The sequence below is a fragment of the Mesocricetus auratus genome, unplaced genomic scaffold, assembly GCF_017639785.1.
Source record: "Mesocricetus auratus isolate SY011 unplaced genomic scaffold, BCM_Maur_2.0 Super-Scaffold_15014, whole genome shotgun sequence".
NCBI lineage: Eukaryota > Metazoa > Chordata > Mammalia > Rodentia > Cricetidae > Mesocricetus > Mesocricetus auratus.
Window position 1 is genome coordinate 70617084 of NW_024429186.1, and position 22365 is coordinate 70639448.

General features: G+C 39.9%; 1 protein-coding gene across 3 annotated transcripts in view; it reads left to right on the forward strand.

Annotated features, from left to right (window-relative positions):
• Stxbp6 (syntaxin binding protein 6) overlaps nucleotides 1-22365 on the forward strand; it is a 223191-nt gene that overhangs the window by 153803 nt on the left and 47023 nt on the right. For all 3 annotated transcript variants that reach the window (XM_005076274.4, XM_040743145.1, XM_013117934.3), the window contains exon 3: nucleotides 22200-22330. In XM_005076274.4, coding sequence (XP_005076331.1) covers nucleotides 22200-22330 — 131 coding nt within the window. The remainder of the gene's footprint in view (nucleotides 1-22199; nucleotides 22331-22365) is intronic.

A 22365-nucleotide genomic window follows, 5' to 3' on the forward strand; every position in this document is an offset into this window, starting at 1 on the left:
TTGTTTGTTTTGTTTTCTTTCTTCTTTTGTTTAACACATTTTAGTCTTTCATAAAATATCTAGTCTTATTAAATCTAAGAAAAACTTGTATTTTCAGAATTGTCCGTTCTTGCCCAGAGTTTTACTGCAATAAGAATGAGCATGGGCAGACGTTCTCTTTGGTGTCTTACTGTTTTGCATTGTTCACATAAATTGTGCACTCACCTCCAAGGCAAAAAGCAAGTTTTGAATTGAATTGGAAAAAGAGGCCAGTGATAAGAATGCAGAGTGTCTTGTGGGTGAAGATCCTGTCTCGTGTTCTGGGAAAGTCAGTTTCAGAAAAGCTCACTAGACACTTGAATTTGGGTTTTGTCTCAGCCCAGGCTTGCTTATCCGCTAGGACTGAAGCCTACGTGTGGACGCTGTGTGCAACATAAATGAATGGATAAATTGGTTTGTGGTAGAGGTGGTGTCTCAAGTCTATGAGAAAAATTTGAACAATACAGAAACAGTTGCCATCTTTGATTGGATTCATGTTTTGTATCTTATTTCTTTTCAAACTTTATTGAAATAGAATTGCATCACTTTCCCATCCCTCTCCTCCCTCCAGCCCCTACCAGTCCGCCTCCAGCTCTTTCCATGCTCAGCCCTGTCTCAAACTGGTAGCCACTTCTTCCATGATTAATCTCATTACATACGTATGCATGCATATATGGGTAAGAATGTATGTGTGTATGTGCATGTATGTATGTGTGTGTGTGTAGTTTCAGGGATACTTTGCATTGGACAACCAATTAGGAGGCTCATCCCTGGGAGAAGCTAACTCTCCCTTTTTCAGCAGTCATCCATTGCCTGTAATCATGATTCCTCAATAGGTGCAGTAGCTAAACATTAAAAAAATGCATCACAAAAATAGCCAGAAAGAGGTTGGGATAAAGAAGTTGCAATAATTCCTGGCTGGCTCAAAGTCTTGAAACCCTAAAATGGCTGGGGTTTTCATTTTGTTTTATTCTGTTTCAGAATATAAAACAACATAACCACTAAAATGCTGCAACACAGAACATCATGATCAAAAGTCAAACGGCAAAGGATGGTCACATCACAGGGGACTAATTTCCTTAGATTAGAAAAATACCAGAAATAAATAAGAAAGGATGATTAACATGGTAGAAAAAAATGGAAAACCACATGAACTATATGTTGACCCTAAGCATATGAAAGCCTTGTCAATAGTTAGACAAATGCAGAGTTAGAATGCATTGTGGTGTCATCTCTTACCTCTTAGCATACTACTTTGCCATGCACTCTGGCCACATGCATGTGAGGAAATAGACACAGATTCCCAGGAGGAGAACAGACTGCCACATGCCAGCAGAAAGCCGATGACAACGTAGTTAAAATTACTTATATACTTGCTTGTTGACACAGCAGTTCCATCTAAGTCTGAGACATTTTTGAGGTGTGTTTGCAGGATTATTTGATGTGACATTGACGACTGACAAGAATGCACTACTTTCTGGGCAGTGGTGGCACACGCCTTTAATCCCGGCACTTGAGAGGCAGAGGAGACAGATTTCTGTGAGCTTGAGGCCAGCCTGGTCTACAGAGCAAGTGTCAGCAGAGGCTCCAAAACTACACAGAGAAACCCGGTCTTCAAAAACTAAAAGAAAAAAAATAAGAACTCACTATTCATCAGTGGGGGAGGCTGGTCAAGTTCTTAGGACTAAGTATGTACTATGAACCTATAAAAAGAAAGATTACAACAGATAGTACCTGCATGCCTGTATGTATTTATTTATTCTAACCAAATCATAGAGTCAGCCTGGGTCCCATCCACAGATGAACAGATGAGAAAAAATAATGTGAAGTATTGCTTAGCTGTAAGAGGAAATTTTATTTCATTTTCAGGAAGATGTATGGAACTAAAGGTTATATTATGTGATATGTGAATTAAGCCAGACTCAGACAAGTACAGCTTTTTCTCTCATGTAGAGTCTAAGGGAAAAAATAGTCATGAAAGTTTGAAGGTGGCCAAGGGGCCTAGGGGAAGCTGGACGAGAAGTAGGTGAGAGTAGTAACAGTGGGGATGACCAAAGCATGTTATATGCACCTATACAATGCTATAGTGAGCTCAAGTATTTCGTACAATTGGTGCATGATAATAAAAAGAACTGGAGAATTTCTGTCTCTATGAATCTTGAAAGGGCTCCAGGGTTCAACGCTGTTTAAACCAGCTGTAGCCTTTCACCTTTGCTGGAATGGGGAAATGATAATGTCGGTTCAAGTGTGTCATTTCCACATAAAGAAGAGGGCCAGGAGCAAGTAAGATGAACACACACGCAGGATGAACACACGTATGTTATTCTGAATCATGCATGTGCGCTACCTACTTAAAATAACATTAACATTTAGAAAGAACAATTAATCAATGGGTATTGACTGTATTTGTAAGTGGCTTTGAGGTCTTTGGGACAAGGCCATCATGAAGAACCATCCTTTCCCATTAATAGACCTCCAGCTGAATGCCAGATGTTCACAGGGGCCTGCAGGTGCTCCTTGTTGGTGTTCTGCAGCACTGAAGAAGGTCATAGTTGCTGTTCCCTGTAGAACACTGAGTAGTATTTGTTAAACAATTGAGCAGTGAATGGAACACTTTTCTGGAGTAGCACACTCCAGAAAAAAACAAGTAAAATGTTCTGATGACCTCTGACACAGAAGGAAAGTGAAGAGATCTCATCATCTGCTCACACCCAGCGCTGGCACCATGTGTGTTCAGCTGATGTCAGAATCCAATCGGCTTTCCACCTGCATCCAAGTCATCATCTCTCTAATTCTTAATGTTCTAAAACATTACCTGTTGAAGCTGTTAAATCCGGTAAGTACTTTCACATACCCAATTAAATGCCCAATTACCAATTTGAGGCTCTTGACTCACATTTTAAAAGGAATTGAACCTGCCTGCAGCTGTATTGTAGATTTTGAGGTGAACAATGCTGTTCTTACTCAGATGCATTCTTCTCACAGTTTAAACAGAAATATGATGCTGTGTTCCTACTTCATGCCCCATGAACTGCCACACCAGTGTCAGCTATAATTTTGTATGTCCTTTCAAGTGGAGGAAAAGGATTGGGGCAAACAGGAATTGTCAGGGCCCAGGCAGGCATATTGGAGCAATTTCCTTTTCAAGAAAATAATAGTGCCTTTGTGTTAAGGCCATGGAGCAAGACCAGGAAGTCTAGAGTCATAGTTTTGAATATAAATATATGTTTAACAAAATTACTTCCTAAACATTTAGCTTGGACATAGAAAGTACCCTGGATTGTTGGCCAGGATGTGCGCCGTCTTCAAATTCATCCCGGCCCAAGGCATTGTGAAGGGAGGACTTCTTAGACTGTCCGAGCTTCAGTACTTGCTGGTCCAGTCCTTCCTGTTAGTGAAGCTCAGCTGTTAACTTGTGGGATCAGAAAAGTGGCTTGGGGATAGAAGCATATCTGCACTTTTCTTCCCTTGTGCTTTCTTGCACAATAGACAGGAACGATGCTTCTTCCATAAAGACGGAGCTCAGCCCACCTCTCCACAGCACCATTCCATTCAGTGTGCCTCCCCCACCCCCACACCTGATCACACGAGATGTGTAGCAGTGAGAAGTACGCGTGTGGCATCTTTGAAACTCTGCCTATATTCTAGCACTGGGGACTTTCCCTTTCCTTCTGAGACACATCTCCCCAAGGAGTCCAGCTGCTCTGTGTCACCTGTCTCCTTCCCTGCGTCACCTGCCCTCTGTGTCACTGTCACTTTCCTTTCGTATGCACACAATAAACATTTTCTGAATGAATGTAATTTGGGCCTTTACACTTTCTGGGGGAAAAAAGTCATACTGCTTTATGATCCAAGTGTTGGCAGTTTAACTTCCTCTTAAGTGGCAGAAAATTTACATATACTTCTCATATCTAGCTGCGATTCTCCCCAGGGAATTTCTGGAAATTATGAGCATAGGATTCTGTCACTCCCAGCAGAAAAATTTCCTATAACACGAAGCTCCCTCCCTGCAAAGAGAACTCCCCAAGCCTACTCTCAGGCAGTTCTCCAGCCATGCAGAGGGGATGGCAGGGCTGGCCCTTCCTTTGTGCACCTCTGCTGAACACTCTGCATGTGTTGGTCTCCTTATCTAGTCATTCTTCTAAGACTCACCAGAGTGTTCAATCCTGAAAGTATGCATTTCACATGTGCTGCTTGGGTTTGCAAAGGTGTGGACCTTTCTGCGGCACCTATGAAGTCCCTTGCCATATTTGTTTCTCATTCTATTATCGAGGCATCTGGAACTGAAAAAATAGTCCCCACACTGTCAACATGCACGTCTGTGAGTTTTGGGATTAGAGAAAGTTAAGCCTAGAGGGAGTGAATAGTGTTTCTATCATCTAGGTCCCATCTTAAAGTTGATAATAGACTCAAACAGGAAAAATCTATGAACATAGACAGATAGGCAGCATGGACCCGGTTTCCCAGGTTCCCAGGCCTCTGTCCTCCCCGATGCCACCTTCAGGTTAGTATTGTTGTCCTTTGTTGCCATCAGCATTGGTGCACAAGATTCATCCCCATGTGAAGCATCATTCCCAGGGCAGGAGATATGTAGCTTTCTGGTCAAATCCTGTGTCAATAATGTTGTTTTGTCGTCTGATGGATAAAAGGAAATACAGGAAAGAGGAGAAAAACATTGTCCTCCAGTAGAAAGATACTTTGATAAACTTTTCCTCCTGGCAGAAAACAAAGAACATTAGCGTTCTCTTGGGGACAACAGGCTTTGTAATTTTTCAACAATGTAGATCTGGGACCTCATGAAAACATACCTTTGTGAGGCTTCCAATAAGATTTTTTTTGGTATTCTCATATAAACTTATGTTTACTTTGTCCTCTCGGCAAATAATCTTTTTCTCATAGGAAGAAAAAGCCACTGACTAGCTTTAGTCTTTTGAAAAGAAATGACCTTCCACCCATCGTATTGCATGAGCTGCATAGTGCCCCTCATAGTATAGACTTTAATGAACAAGATAGCATGAATGACACGTGACCTGCTACGTAATGAGGTCTGTTTCTGTGGTTAGAACTGGGGCAGGAGCCTTGATGACAACCTTTCTCTTTTGAAAGTCATGCTTTTAGGTAACATATGAAGAATGAATTCGATATAACAGTATTTCATCATAAAACCCCTTTCCTATTTGCACTTCTCTTCTGTACAAACCACACAGCCCTCTGTGGTAGTGTTGACTTCAAATGGAGACCAGAGGCATGACAAATTCATTGTAACACAAATTTGGACATCTAATCTAAGTGGCTGTCCCTCTCAGCTCCCCTTGCTCTTAACCTTAATGCACAACCTGGAAGCCTTCCTCCCAAGCCTCTGCCCTCATTCAGCATTCAGACTGCCAGACAAGATCTTCTCATGCACTTTCCATGAGAGAAGGGTAAGCAATTTATTCATGACAAATACAATGCCTGCAAAGCTCACATTGCTAAAGTCTTGGAAGCTCCAATTTGGAGTGTTCAGTGTATACTAATTTGAGTTTGTAATCAAGAGCTTCCGTTACCTCATTTCTAGGACAGAAAATGAATGAACAATCGGGCTTCTACATATATACATCAGCAAAATTAGGCCCCTTGTCTATTGGAGGCAGGTGTGGTGGTATATGGATGGTCAGATGTGTCTTGGGGAGGGCTGTGCTGCAGTTTGGGCAGATAGAGTCAGTGTTATGTTTAGACACTGTTCTCATGCTCTTCCCCCACATCCTCATTGGTTTCAGTCGAGAAAGAAGAATCCAGAGGGTAGACTTCCAGCTGCAAAATAGACCACCTTGCAAAGAATCCCCAGGAGACAGGGGAGTTAATGGAAAAGAAAAACAAACAGCACATGCTGAACAAGTAACAATGACATTTCCTGTGCTTCTTTATTACTGGCTGTCAGGGTACTCCCAGCCCAGAAACAAAGTCACTGTGATCCTGGCCCCTTTGTTATTGATCCCAAACCAATTACATCTGGCCATTTCTATCTTTAGTTTCTCCCTTCTTAGAATGTGATCTATTCCTCATTCATTCTTAAACTTGAGCAAGTGACTCTCAGTAGTATTTATCCTACCTTTCTGATTTAGTTTCCTTTCTTGCTTCAAGTCCCACTTTAGAATTTACTGCCCTCCAATGACTGGCTTGGCTTGTAAAACTTCACTTGAACTGAAATATAGTTATTATTTCTTGCTTTTGTGTGTATTTGCATGCAAGTGTGCGTGTTTGCTTGTGTGTGTGTGTGTGTGTGAGAGAGAGAGAGAGAGAGAGAGAGAGAGAGAGATCTAACCTAGGACCTTGTACCATTTAGACTAGCTCTTACTTCCTTTTTTTCCTTTAACAACATGTGAAGATCCTAGGGAATAAAGGACTATATCCATTTTTGCCTGGACAACTGCTTCACATATTACACTTCAACATTATCAGGGATGTTCTCAACTAAGGGATCTTCGTGCATTCTAAGTTTTAAAAAAATCATCCATTTGTCACAAGTTTGAATGAAGCTTCACTGCCTAAGGGCCAACATTTTTCTCAATCATATGTATTGAACAAGTAAGATGTATTAAACAAAAAATATTTAATCCACAAGAATAAAATAAAACAACCAACAGAAAAAAATCCTGGTAGTATAGACCAGCTATTTGCTTGAAAGAGACTCTGCCTTGAACTTCTGAGCAGGCTAAGAAAAGTACAAAAGTGAGTCTTAAGAGAAATCCCTGGGAAAGGGGGAAAACTGTGATCTGCATTAGCAAGGAAGGTCTTGTAGCAAGGCAGGAAATTAGAGTCTGTGTGAGAATGATGAGCATACCCCATGTTTTCAGAAAGGAATATGAAGGCGTCTCAGGCTGAAAGTAATGTGACCAAGAGCAGACAGAAGAGTTTTGCTTGTGTATGCGACTGTGGACCAAAAAGTGAGGCTGGGTAAATGGGAGTTGGTATTTTTGCTTATAATGCCAACCTGCCACGAAGGAGAGAGTAGGGTGCTTCACCCAAAGAAATGACTTCATTTCTTTGATGGATGTGGAAACAGCCATCCCAGTTGTGGGTGTTATCTTGTGGTAGCTGTTCAGTTAAAAGCGATGAGGCCAGTGATCATCGCCCCTTTCACAACTAGGCCTTCTCTCTTGCTAATGAGTTGATTTGCCCTGCGGATGCTGCTGATGCAGATACTGATGCAGACGTTGCTGCTGCTGCTGCTGCTTATTATGCTTCTGATACTGATGCTGCTGCTGCTGCTGCTGCTGCTGCTGCTGATAATGCTGATGTGGGTGCTGATGTGGATGCTGATGCTGATGGTTCCGTTGCTGGTTTCAGAACCAGGGTTTGACCACAGACTAGGAACCAGTGGTTTTCTAAAAGAGTTTTGGGCTACTGGTGCCAGATTGACTCTGCTGAGAGAACCAACCATGTGAACTGAGCAACGAATAATTGTCACACTACCCTATCAGTGATAGAAAGCTTTTGAGGGACCCCACCAATGGCTGAAGCACCAAGCCTCAAGCACTGAGTAATACTGGGTTCTTAGCTCTTAGGTGTGATTCTGCTACTGTTGCTATCCTAAAGCTGACAAATTGTTTAATATAATAAACCCACTTATGATGATCGTGACTGTTGCTAAGCTATGGGGAGTTGTCCTTCTTCACAGAAGTTCCAGTACACCTGAATACTAAAGATGCTGAGATCCAACAATGGCTAATTAAGATACTGCTTAGATGATCGTAGTGATGGTCAATGGTGTGTTGAACTTCATGATGATGCGAATCTGAAATCCAGGCTAAGTCCTGGACCTCTGGTCAGACTGATGTCTCACTATTTAAAATAGAACATCTATCCGAAGACAAAAAAACTGGTTCAAATTTATGCTGTGTAAGAAATCTTAATATGGCTGTTTGAAGACTTAAGATGCTGATGTGTTTTTTACTTTAATGGAGCAAGGAAGAGGCAATAGCATATTAGAGGAACCTTAAGGGGACACAGTAGCTTAGTTCCCTCCTCTGTCCCAGAGAAGTGTTTTCTATAGTTACTGCCTCTGACAAATGGGCAGAGTGTCTGAGTTTACGATCCTCAGCAACAGTATCTGAGTAAACTTTCATTTCAGTTAAAGGTAAACATAAATTTTTTTGTAAAATGTGATCCAATTTTCAACATTTATTTATTTGTTTTGTGTATGTGGGTATACGGCATGCCTCCAGTGCATTGTATGGAGAGAAGAGGACAACTTACAGGAATTGGTTCTCTCCTGTCATGTGGTCCCAGAGATTATGCTTTCACTTGTTTGATAGAAAGCACCTTTACCTACCAAAGCATGTCACCAGCCTAATTTGATCCATTCCTATTATAAGTCCTACAAATGCCATTCAGCATTAGGCTTTGTCTGAACATCAGTAGTGTGTGCAGACAATCCACACTGCTTAGAAGATATTTGATCATTTGCTTCTACAAGTAGTAAATGTTCAGCTGGTTGCTGAATGTGAGAGTTCTTGTGACCTCTAGACCCAATGATGACATCTTCTGGCACATGCCCAGAACACAATTTGACAGAACAATGTCCAGAACTCCTGTTTATCTTCAACATGAAAGTTCCCCATACTCTGTCAAACACATAGACAGGTTTGATGAAAGGCCTTTCCGCCCTTCATTTGGTACCTTGGAATCATAAATACATTTTGAGCAGCCTGTCCCCTTAATGTCCATAACATTCATTCAGTGTTTACTCGCTACTGATGCCATCTGCCAGAATCTCAAAGTAGGCTTTCCTGCCCTGTGATAATCATAAAAGAATAAAATGAGATATAAAATACAGACATGGATTATAGATAAAAACTAAGCTCCCAAAGCTAATTTTCTCTAATTTCCTTGAGAATTTGACCAAAGAATGAGACTGCAAACTGTCACCATAGGTAACATGATAACCATACACATATTACCTAATTAAAAAAAATACAGTGTACTCAAATAGGAGTTCAGACTGAATTGGTGCTGAGCATGCACTTACGCTACATTTGACATTTTTTAGTGTATTTTTATACTGCCTGTATTTTCTCCATGTCTGAAAAGGGGAAATGGGAACCTCAACAAGGGGCAGTGAAGGACAATAAAAGCAGCAAGTGACCTTTCATGGGTGGGTAGCACAATGCCCCAAATTATAGACTATATAGGAAGGTTTTAGCAGGATTATTAGAAAAAAACTAGAGACAATTTAAATGACAACTCTGAGGGCTGTGAAAATGTAAAAATGTAAATGACGGTAATTATATTCTATAAGAGTCTCTTGTCAATGAAAATTTTTAACTGTTCACATAATTTATAAATTTCTTTGATGAGAATAAGTTTAAGGAACATTTATACAATGTGTCTTAGAAGAAGGAATGTTACCAAGGGAAACATGAATGGAGAACACAAAGCTCTTGGGATACATTCCTCAATAGGCAGACTTGAAAAGCATACATGTAAAGTATGTAAAGCGAACTCTGTCAGGTTGGTGTGGTAAGTTGGACAAAGATTTGGGTTCTGAAGAAGAAATGTTACCATTTTAGTATTTATGCATCTAAAGGCTTTCATTTTGGCTTTAAGTTTAACTTTAAATCTTGTAAGGTTACTTTGCAATAGGCAGGTGACAATTTCTGCCACGAATATCATTTAAAACAAAGTCAAATTTGTATCAAGTCAATATTTTGCAAGGCATTAGAGAATTCTGGAATACACCATGCTTTAATAAATGTGTTCTGTGTCAGACATAAACCACATCTATGCACTATACCCTCCTATTCAGTTTCTTGTGATACCTTGACCTTCCAGTAGAATATTTGAAGTGACAATCACTCACTGAAAACTCATTCCCTAGTGTATACACTGAAAGGCTGAAGAGCCATTTGAATATATCTCTGAGCCCAGAAGAATCAAGTTCAATGACTCCCATTAACATTTATTAAAGCTACAGCTTCTCTCTTTGTCACAGAGTAATCACTCCTTATAGTGACTGTTCTCTAGTTCTGATTGACTTTGTCAATTGTGGTAGTTTAAATGAGAATTGGTAACATACATTCATATATTGGAAACTTGGCTCCCCAATTGTCAGAACTGTTTGGGAAGGATTAAGAGGTGTGGCTTTGTTAGAGAAGATATATCACTGGGGGTAGGCTTTGGGGTTTAAAAAGCCTCTACCATTCCTAGTTATCTCTTTTCTCCTCTGTCTCTGTCTCTGTCTCTCTCTCTGTGTGTGTGTGTGTATGTGTGTGTGTGTGTGTGTGTGTGTGTGTGTGCATCATGCATGTGGTATAGTTCTCAGCTATTCCTCCAATGCCAGCCTACCACCAATCATACTTACTGTTGTAATGGTCATGGACTCACTCTGAAACTGAAAGCCCCAATAAACTCTTTCATCTGCAAGTTGCCTTGGTCATAGTGTCTTATCACAGCAATAGAACCATAACTAAGACATCAAGGTAATCTCTCCTCTAGGTTTTATAGCTGAGGACAGGAAAGAAAGGAGGGGCCAAGCAAATTGAAGATTTTATGCATCGTGGCTAGCATTGTTGAGAAGTGTGGCCTTATTGATAGTTGTGCCTCATTTACTTAGGACAGTTCATCACCCCATTATGTTGCAATTTATGTGGGAATTAAATATAAAACCAAGCATGATAGCACTCATACAGTATTAATTTCTTTTGTTCTAAATCTTCATCAAGATAGTACTTTGGAAAGACCCCAGGGATTTTACTTAGGAAGAAAGCGTTTAATACATGTGGCCTCATTTATCTCGGGAATGACTTCTAGGCTGTTTCAAAATGCTAATGGCATGCATAACAATATGTTCCACCTTGGAACTTGCAGCAGAAGTCACAGAGATGCAGAGGGGTGGCACTGATTTTCCATGCGTGAGGCGGCTCTTTACCATATGGAGTAATCTGCTTGTCAGGTGTGATTGCTTATTCTCCCAGCTATATCTGCCTTAAGTGAGCCCAAATTTTAAAGATTTTAAATTGTAATAAAAAGAGACATGATCATTGAATGTACAGGGTGAGGTGTTTCTAACCACAGTGATGACTATGTAGAATTCTGGGGCTGTTTCTAATGGTTAATAAATGATGTAACCTTCTGCATATTTGAGTCAGGGCACTGAGTTCACACTCCACCAATTACTTTAAAAACGTATATTCTTGGGGCATTTATCATTTGGCAGATAAAACATTATTTACTTATAAACAAAATACAAGCAGACAATGGCCTTCTTTTAAACAGTAACCTTCTATCGACTAGACATCTGGCTATAAAAATGGTGGTATCTGGTAAATGACCTTGAAGATTGTTATTTTTGTATTATCATAATTTTGACCTTCCATGGATTGAAATTTCTTTATTGAGCATTGACAGCTATGTAGATTGGAATATCCACTATATTTCTGTTTCTACTTCTATCATCTGGTCTGAGCTGCTTTTGTCATTTCTTCCGTAGACTACAGGAACACATGTTCCATGGGATTTCCCTGCTTTCATGCACATTCATGCCATGACTTATACACTAATTATCCTTGATTCATCTCTACAAAGCCTGTTATAACAGGTTCTTTAATGACCTGCTCTTGTTTTCATCCATTCATTCTCTTTCAATTTCTTCTTTCCTCATAAACTTTTATTATCTTAGACTAAATAATTAGTTTTCTTTGAGGTGTCAATCTCTTTTACTCCCACAGCCATTGGCACTGTCATACCTCTCCCAAAAAATCTTTCTGTATTTATGTCTTGGGATTTTATCATCGGTTGTTCAAAGAAATAGAGCATGTAGGGTATATACATACATGTATATGTACTATGTGTGTAATGCATATATGTGTGCTTATGCACACATTAGACATATGTATATTATGTGTGACAGCATTCCATCACTATGACAAAATATCTGAAATCACCCTAACGTGAGAAAGTTCTATCCAAGCACATGAGCAAGATGCAAGATGGACACTCAAAAACGAGAAGCTAGCTTGTTCTCTCTCTCTCTCTCTCTCTCTCTCTCTCTCTCTCTCACATCTCCCTCCCTCCCTCTCTCTCCTCTCTCCCTATCTTGGTTGGATATAGGGTTGGATATAGCCACAAAGATGAAATTCCTGGGCCATACAGTATTCTGTTGTTTATCTGTAGTAGATACTAATTTGAGGTAACCAAGATAAACTCAAATAGCTTGAATCCCAGATGGTTTTTACTATTGTAGTGGAGCTTTTGTTTGAACCACAATGTTTGGCTTGATTTTATACCCCAGTGTGAAACAGTGAAGATTTATTGTGTTAGATTCTGGGTGACATCATTCACTTTTTTAAACTCTCAGTGATGTGTGCCATCATTTATATATATATATATATATATATATATATATATATATATATATATATATATGTCAGTAAGTGGTGATAAAGAAGAGAGCAGCTACACCTGTCCTTGTTTGACTGATAGTTGTAATTATATTTGGCAACTTGTGTTTGCTAAGTAATAAGAGCTTTGACTTTCCCAAAATCCTAGTGATACTGAATATTTAATTACTATCTCATTATGAAATTGTATTAAATATGACACTCTGAGTTTTAGCCATTTTCTTTTCTCCCTCTCCCTCCTTCCTTTTCTAGCTTCCTCCCACTGCTAATCTTGTCACATAAGGATACCCACACCCATAGGACATCCTCCCATGATTCATTTATACTTAATATGTGTTGTGAAACGTTGTCTCTAGTAGTGATGTATGGGTGAGGGAGTAGCACAGAGGAACCGAAACACAGGCCTACATCACACGGTGGTGAGCACCTGTCCTCTAGCAAAGCTGGAAGGCTGTAAGATGTTCCCACCCTTCTCTCTTGTAAAATGTATTTCCTCAGCTTTTCTCAGCTGAAACTGTCTTTTTCTCAACTCACCAGGGTATAACAGATGCTGAATTCCCACCAAATATGGTATTTTCCAGGAACATTAACTGCTTCACCTAGATTTTATAGTAAGTAATATTAACCCTGAAAGAAATTGTTACATGAAAGGACATTGTCTCAGTCAGTGAGCCCCTCTTCCAGCTTCTTGTGGATAACTTTAATTGATTCGTGGGTCAGCTAGCTGCAGCTTTGATTTCTCTGTGCTGGGCTCCACTGTAAATCTCTTCTAAGAATAGATCAAAAACAATGTCTACATTATTTTCCACAGGAAATGAGGAAGTAAGAACAGAACAAATTCTTCTGCTTCCTTGCTGTATATTACAGTCCTTAATGTTCCCTGAGTTGAATCTCCTTCAGATTCCATCATAGTTGTTGCTTGGCTGTTGGACTCATAGTTTATTCCATGAATCTGGGATTGCATACATTTCCCAGATAAAATTCAAAGTTGCAAAAACTAATATTACGTTAGTTTTGCAATGTTTTTCATGTCCCATTGTCACCTTCATCCAAGTAGATGTGAACTGATTTGTTCTCCAAGTCTATGACAGATGGTGTAAAAAAGTTAAAACATCACTGGGCGGTGGTGGCGCACGCCTTTAATCCCAGCACTCGGGAGACAGAGGCAGGCGGATCTCTGTGCGTTCGAGGCCAGGCTGGACCGATAGCCCTGAAACAATACAGAGAAACCCTGTCTCGTAAAAAACAAAAAACAAAAAACAAAAAAAGTTAAAACATCAAATCAAACACAGTGGGAATGGGCCAAATCTCAAGGCTCAGGTCATGTTTTCAGAGAGGTGGAAGCAAAAGAATTACTTGATAAGGGGGCTGCTGGAATAAGGTTGCAGGAAAATGTATTTGTAAGTGTTTTTAACCCTCAAATGCCTCTCCTGTTTCTCATGGTATTTTTGTAAGTCCTTGATGTCTAACTTCCCTTTTTATTCAAGGTCCTAGGATACTCCCCGTTTCCAGTAACTATGTCTTGATGTTTGAACCCTAGCAGTTTGACCTGAAATAAGTTTGTATTTGCCCCTGGTTTCTGGTAGGCACAGAGCTATTCTTCCTTATCTTGGGGAACCATTCAGTTAGTCACTGACTCTCTTGTTTATACATATACCAATGTGTACTATGAGTCAACTTACGTGGTAGAAGACATCAGATCTTAGTCACTATTCTATTGCTGTGAAGAGTCAACATGACCAAAGTAACTCTTATAAAGAAAGCTTTTAATTGGAGGTTTGCTTAGAGTTTCAGAGGTTTTATTCATTTTCGCCATGGCAGGGAGTTTTGTGGGAAAAGAGGCACTGGAACAGTAGCTGAGAGCTACGTCCTGATCCACAGGCCAAGAGAAAGTGACAGTGGGCCTCGCATTTGGGTTTTTGAAACCTTAAAGCTCCCCCTCCCCTAGTGACACTTCCTCCAAGAAAGGCATATCTATTCTAACAAGGTCACACTTACTGTTCTAATCCTTCTCAAACAGTGCTTTCTACTCTCTGGTGACTACTTCAAACAGATGAGCCCATGGAGACCATTCTTATTTAACCCAATACACATCATAATCTTAGTTTGGAGAAAGCAATGGGAACTCCAGCTTTTATGATTTTTACTTCATTTCAGACTGAAGATATAAAGGTTCAAGACGATTTATACTGTAACCAGACCCAATCATCTACTTGAAATAGATATGTTATATATTCTCATAATTACACAATAAAAGTGAAGTTATGAATATGGTAAATAAGGGACTAGCCTAAATATCTATGGTTTGGTGACATTGGATTACTACACTCCAGCTGTCATATTATCTCCTCTCTAGTAATTTGGAACACTAAAACAAGCTAGTGCCTCCAGCAAAATTCTGTGTAGTGGATATGTGCTCTGACAGTATACAGATAAGTACTCTGGACTTCCCTAGAAAAGGTTGGATGCAAGATGGCTTCTAATAATTATTTGTAAGAGAAAACATTTTTTCATATAAATGGTTCTCCTTTTTATATCCTTTTGGAGAAACTTTCTGGTTTTTTCATCACTACCATCACTACCAGCTCCACCCCCACCCCATCATCAGCACCATTCCCAACCTGATTCTTCTCCTCCAGCTTGAAGATGAGAACATGATTTAGTTGCAAGTACTACACTAAGAAATAGTGACTCTCTTCTATAGAGAGTTTCTTCCTTTGTGGTTAGCCCACTACAGAGACCAAAAGCATGTATACTGAATATCTCCCTTCTTCCTTTGAAATTAAGGTTAGGCATAGCTTAGCAGTGCTCTCCCCCCCATCCCCACAATTCCTTGTTAAAACCTGCAAGTGGAGGGATACTGTTGGGCCCACTGAGGGCCTGCAGAAGTCTTTATGGAGAGCCCTTGGTTTCTAACATGGAAGCCCCAAATACAATTCTAGCAATTTGAGAAAATAATCTGATTTTAGAACCCAGGGTCACAACCCTCTGGACTCCAAACATATATGAGGTCCTGAAGTAAGCACCTTGAAATCAACAAATAAACGTTGTATAGAAATCAGCATGTCCCATTTCCCACTAGCAAAGATGGTGGTTCCCTACTCTGAAAAATGGTTGTGGTTATTATTCAGGAATTTCTGTTTTTCAGCTTTATAAGCATTCAGCAACCCCACCTGACAAATTGCTGATGCAGTCTCAGACCTGAAATGTATTTCTCATGCAAATCCAATGATCATACATCAGAGACAGAAGGAAGCCAGTTTCCCATTATCCATTTCTTTATACTGCTCCCTTACAATGTTGATGACAAATCATCTGCAAGATTGCTTTGACTTCCTGAACCCAAGTGGCAGATTTCTTTTTGTTGTTGATGCTATAAGTTTTTTCTTTGTCAGTCACCTCTGGCATAGACAAAGAGCAACACTGGTAAGATTCCATGCAAACATCACTTTTTTAAAAACATCTGAATTATACATTGATTATCAAGAGTTTTGAAAACAAAATGTCTGGCCATCAGACCAGCTGAACAGGGACCTGTTAGTCATACCACTAACACTGAATTGCTCTTACATGAAAGATCATAATAATTCTAATGTATGATAATATTTGAAGTGTTTAAGTTATATAGACATAGTGATTCTCGTGTCAGTTGCCTAGCCCTGGCATCATGCTGTAAGGATCCTCCTACTCCCCTTCTTCAGTCCATGGTTTTACTATAGAGACCATGACAGCCAGTAACTTACTACATAGTTCAAGCTGGCCTTGAACTCATAGTGATCATCCTGCCTCGGCCTTTCAGATTCTGGAATTAGAAGTGTGTGTTTCTATGCCCAGCTTACTTGGTGGTTTTCATTAAGTAGAATGGACATAGTTAAAGCTTCAGATCTTGATCCTGTGATTCTTGTCTGGTTTTATTTTTATAGAATGTTTCATGGATGGATCATTTTCTAAAAACATTTTGGAGCTTTAGTTCATGAGAATGAGATAAAATACAATACAACTTGTGTAATCTGGACACAATACTTTGAATCATTGCTTCTTAACTCTACTTAAGCTACAGCTGAGGATCTAAGACTAACTCTATATTAAGATTAAAGAATAAAACATGAAGCCATTCTTTATTTTTTAGAGCTAATAGCAAAATGACCTGAAATTGATTTCCTATAGTCTTTGGTCTTTCTCTGATGTCCATACAGGAAACAGTGACTACCAAGAATGGAAGTAAGGGATCAGGAAGCATTAGGACTGGATACCCCCAAAACATGATGGATGAGTCTCAATATGTACAGTATATGGATCCCAGAGGTCCCATTTGTGGATGTTTTATCCTATCTAGCAATGTATTCTCATTTTGATGATATTCAGCACCTGTCTTAATTGCTAATCATCCATTCACCAAAGTCTAAGCCTCAGCTGATAAGTCATCTCTACCTAGAAATTAATAGTGCATATATTTTAATTATGTTTGTCACATTGCTTTCTACTTAATGGAAACAAAGCTCTGCATCTGTTTGTGACTTGAATTTATTTTGTCTTTCCTTAACTTACTTAATTAACGTGTATGTTTATTTAAAGGGAAATATTAAGGAAATCATTCAGGAAACTATAAAAATCATAGCAAGTATGATTAGAAAGAAAGACTTCAATTAATTCTTACTTACTGAGCATCCCATGCCAAATAAAATGTGACACTTGACATTGCAATAAAAATTTGTAGTAAAAAGAGCAATGGCTCAGAGTTCATCACATAAATTGTAAGTTTTCTAGTTATTAAGTGTGATTTTTGACAAGTCAACTCTTTCTGTACTTCAGTTTTCTTATCTATAAAAATGGAAAGCATATTTTTCCTAAGTCACAGTGAAAAATCAAACTGTACAAAAGAGATGTCTATAATCACAAACTATTTCTCAAAGTGTGTAGAAGCCTGTGTCACTCACTGATAGGTAGTAGCTTAGAGTCATGTGGAAAATTATCCATATAATGTATGTTTGGGAGATCAGCACATGAGAAATGTCTGATTTGGTTCTTCAAAAACATCTTAGAGAAGCAAGCATTAAATATTGTATCAGGCTTGAAATAATCTATTTTTCACACAAGCATAGTTCAGTATAGAAATGTGGTAGGAGAAATCTACTCTGATAAAGAAACCACAGGTTTATCTTTCTATGAAGTTAACCTATAGCCTGGAATATGAACAGTAAGCAAGAAACACTATTACAAAAAACAAAGGAAATGACATATCTGCCAAGAGGGTGCAAGAGGTCTGGAGGACAGACCTTGCCAGGAGCAAATGACAGCCAGAAGTTAGTGGACAGAAAGGGAAGAAAAATGTGATGTCCTTATCACCCAATGGCAGGTCATCTAAGGTTTTGTAGGTCATGGTAAGGGGTTTGCATCTTATTCTAAATGCTTTGAAATACCACTTCATTAAAAAAAAAACATAATTCCTGGGGTTGGCGACTTATCTCAGTAGTAAAGCGTTTGCCTAGTAAGTGTAAGGCCCTGGGTTTGGTCCTCAGCTCTGGAAGAAAAAAATTCCTAATTCCCTACTCTACATAGTTTAGCTTGTCATATGTCACAGGCCAATTGTGAAGAAATTGGGTGGAAATCTTAAAAATCCATGCCAAGCATGACAATATACTTCCGGAGATGCTGTCGCTTTGCAACAGCCCTTTGATTTTTCTCCAATTTGTGCTTTAGTCCTTAAAGCCTCCCACATATTTCCACAGATGGTTTGCATATCATGTACCACCCTCGAACTCACGCACCCACACCATTCCCATATATGTATTGCCCTGCTACAGAATTCTTATCCCTCCTGCTGTCACCAAGTTCTTGATCAGATTCCTATCTTACTAAGTCCTGGGATTGCCCACAAAACAAAAGTGCTTCATAAGTATTTGTTAAATGGATAAGTATATGTCTAGTGTTTCTTGGCAGTCAAAGAGCCTCAGAATTAACTGGGTACATTTAAAGTATATATGTCAGGGTCATGTCTCCAGGGGCTGCCATTCACACAGTTCAGTGTATTGGCTATAGAAGTTGCTGGGTAATCCTGATGTTCACTTAGTGCAGAGAACCCAGGGCAGGACTGATACTGGAGTATCTCCTGGGACTGCCATACCCACCTGTTACTTTAAATGCATGTATCTGTCTGTCTTTCATGCTTACTGAATCCACAACAGAAATTACAGTATTTACTCAGTCTTTAAAGTTATTAAAAATAATTGAGGGATCTATTTTATGTAGGTAGTGAGGAAGACAGCACTGTGACATTTATTTTTAATATATTATTTATTCTTTGAAAATACCGTACATGTATACAGATCACACACACACACACACACACACCTCACACACACGTGTACACACTTCCACTCCAGCTCATCCTAGCCTTCTATCATATCTTCCTCTGGAAATCATGTCCTTTATGTCATCACGTTCTTTATCACTGAGCCCACTTAGTACTTCCAGTATGGACATGGCTATAAGGTCAACTGCCAATGCAAGGGCGACCAATCAGGGGTCACATCTCTGAAGAAAACTGACTCTTCTCCCATCCCTTAATGCCCAGAAATCTAATGGTAAATGGTCTATTGTTAGGGGTGGGGCCACACCCCCATCCATGCTGAAATTTTGATTGGCTTGATCTGAGTGCTGTGATATTTTTCATCCAGGCAGTTAGTTTGCATGGAAGAGGTGCTTTCAGCCAACTTCCTGGTAGACTACTCTCTTAACTAGACAGGTGGAACTTGAGGGCTGCCTTCATTTATTTATTTACTTGTTAATCAGCTATGAACTCCCAAAACCAGGAGGGAATTAGATCACATTTTCTCCAAGTTTTGTATTCAGAAAGTCTGGAGTGATATAAGTGTTTTGATTTTGTAAGAGGAAATTTTGTTTAATTCTATAATAATGTGTATACACTAACATTATTTTAAGACACCTGCTTCAGACTCAAAACGTTGAGGTTGGAGATAATAACAATAAACAAAAATCAAACCAAACCGGGCGTGGTGCCCAGGAAAACTAGCCAGATGACAAGAACTGGGATAGCAATATACTAATTATGGAAATGAGGCTGGAGTGGATCTTCTCCTCTGTGGAATCTTGTTAGGACTTTGGTCATTGTGGGTAGGGTTTCTGACCAGTTAGTCCATTTAAATAACAGACGTTCAGTGGAATTTGCCTCCTTGACATGTGCGTCTTAAACATGCTGGGAATATACAGTGTTCCTCCATTGTGTGAGAGCTTTTATAATGCTATAAACTACTGGGAAACAAACAGACCAGAAGTAAAAATAGGTGTTCAAAAAAACTTTAACTGAAGTCAGAAGGAAAGTCTAGAGTTTCCCAGGATGCTGAAGTGACGTACAATTCACATGAATGGGGAAGGAAATCCTCAGTGTGTTCAGGGGTGGGTCTAATGCATATGTCTAATACACATTTCCTGTTATTGAAAAACAGTCTTTAATATGTTCAGCACGTCTTAGGGCCTATGTATATATCAGATGTGTTGTTTCTTTTAACAAGAAAGTGTAAGTGCACAGCACAGCTATCAGAGAAGCACATTCAAGTCTCTTTTTCACCGAGGGGAGGGTGTGTGTTGAATGGAAAAAGTAATAAAGGAAAGGAAAGGAAAGGGCAGGACACGGCTGATCCTAGGTATGGTAGAGGAGAAAGTTAATTGTACATTAAAGGGGAGCATGGGTACAGGCAGGGACATCTGGGAGAGTACAGCGTGGACCCGACAAAGCTGAGCTGGACCACGTGGAAAGAGGAGGAAAAGGGGGAAAGGAGAGGGTAGAGGGGGGAACCAGATGCAGCAGCCAGGAAGCCAAAGGTATAAAAGGAAAGGTAGCCAAAAGTTTTGGATTATACAGTGAAGAGCCTCTGGGGGAAGGGCAGCCCAGCTCCTGGGCTGGAGAGTTCAGGGTAGGGGATGGGATATGCCAGCCACAACCTGTAAGAGTTAGGGACTGAGGGACGCTAGGAGAATCTGGCATCAGGTCTGCTTTGATATATAAATTATGCACTATGGCCATTTGAAACTTAACACAGGAAGGTGTGTGTGGCAAGGGAGGGGTGTAGAAATGGTCATTCCCGTAGGTCGCAATAGTCTAGAGCAGTGGTTATCAACCTTCCTAATGCTGTGATCCTTTAATACAATTCCTCTTGGTATGATGACCTACAACCGTAAACTTATTTTCATTGCTGCTTCAAAACTGTAACTTTGGTACTGTTATGACTTGTAATGTAAATATCCATGTTTCCCAATGGTCTTAGGGAACCCCTATGAAAGGGATGTTTGATGCCCTCCCCCCATCATGACCCAAAGGTTGAGAACCACTGTGCTGGAGGCTGTTGGGAGACGCTATTTGTGATCCTGTAGTTGAATAGTATAAGAATGAAGACTTTCTACCCACAGAAGTAAATGGAACTGGTGTGAAATGTTCAGAACATTTTATCTAAATGTAACTGAACTAATGAACAACAAGCCAAAGCATTGTTTGATGTCTGGAAACATTTGTTAAATTCAGGTTAGGAGCAAAGGGGGATTGTATTAAGGCCATAAAGACAGACTCCATGCTGGACTTGGAGAGTCACCACAGCTACAGGCAGTCACCCCGTTGACTTCTTTCTTGGACTCCCCTACTTCAATATGAGCTGTAGGACAGATGAGCCATAGAGGCTTCATTTAAAACCATATGTGTTTGCATGTGTGTACCTGAAGGTAATTGTGAGATTCCCCATGTGGCTGGGAGCCAAACTCATGTCTTCTGCCAGAGCAGCAAGTGCCATAACTGCTGAGCCCTCTCTGCAGCCCCATAGAGACTTATCAGCAGCTATTAGAGTCTGTTCTTTCTCCCCCTCTTCCCTGGAAACTCTTTTAGCCTCCTGCTGTGTGTCTGCATAGTTGATAAAAATAAAGACAAAATATTCTCGAGATGTATACTCTTCGCAAAGGCAGTGACGGGATCAAGGACATCGTATCCAGTGGTATTTGGCACTTTCCCTAACTCCTTCATGATTTTGCTGTTTATGCTGTGATTTAGAGACTCATTGGAAAGCCTTGTCAAGACCTCTAATTACCCCCTCCACCACCCTTGTGCCTTAAATTAACAAAGTAAGCAAATGCAGGAATGTTTGGGATGCCTCTTTACCAGTACCTGTGCTTAGCTTTGCCTGAGAGGTGGGGCTGCCCACCTGCATCACAAAAGATTTAAAACCACTTAAGGTGGAACGATTGTCCTGGTCCTCAGGTTTAGAGACTAAAAGAATTAATGTTGGAGCTATGCCCAGAATGCTAGCTAGATAGTCTTAATCAGATGTAAAGGATATACAAACTGGGCCGTTCTATAAAGTCAAGTCTATCACTGAAGCTCCAGTATTTACAATGAACAACAAAACTGGAAAGAGGCCCAGAAACTACCCCCAAGGAATTGGTAACCTTCCCCTCACTTAAAATGCAGGCTTCCTAATGAGCCTACCTGAAGTCTGTGGCCCTGCATACTTCTTTCCCTGGGAGCTGTAATTGTGCACTTGTAGCCTCCATGAAATTACTGTAATTCAGTTAAGATATTTTCAGTTCAGTTGCATGGGGACATAAATGAAGCATTATAAACTGCTTGGAAGGAGGAGGTTATGCCTTCTTTTTCTCTTGTATTCACTTCTCACTAAAGACAGCCCCATCTACTCTCCGTGCATTTGATATCATATGAAAATAGCATTTAATGAGGAAATTAGCCAATTTGGCTGCCCACTAATCGGAGTTTTGTTTGGTTTTGTTGGTTTTTTACAGTGACAAACAAGAAACCCACACAGGCATCTATCACGAAGGTCAAACAGTTTGAGGGCTCCACATCATTCGTCCGTAGATCCCAGTGGATGCTTGAGCAGCTTCGCCAGGTTAATGGTATCGATCCTAATCGGGTGAGTGAATTTTCCAATGCTAAGCAAAGGACTTC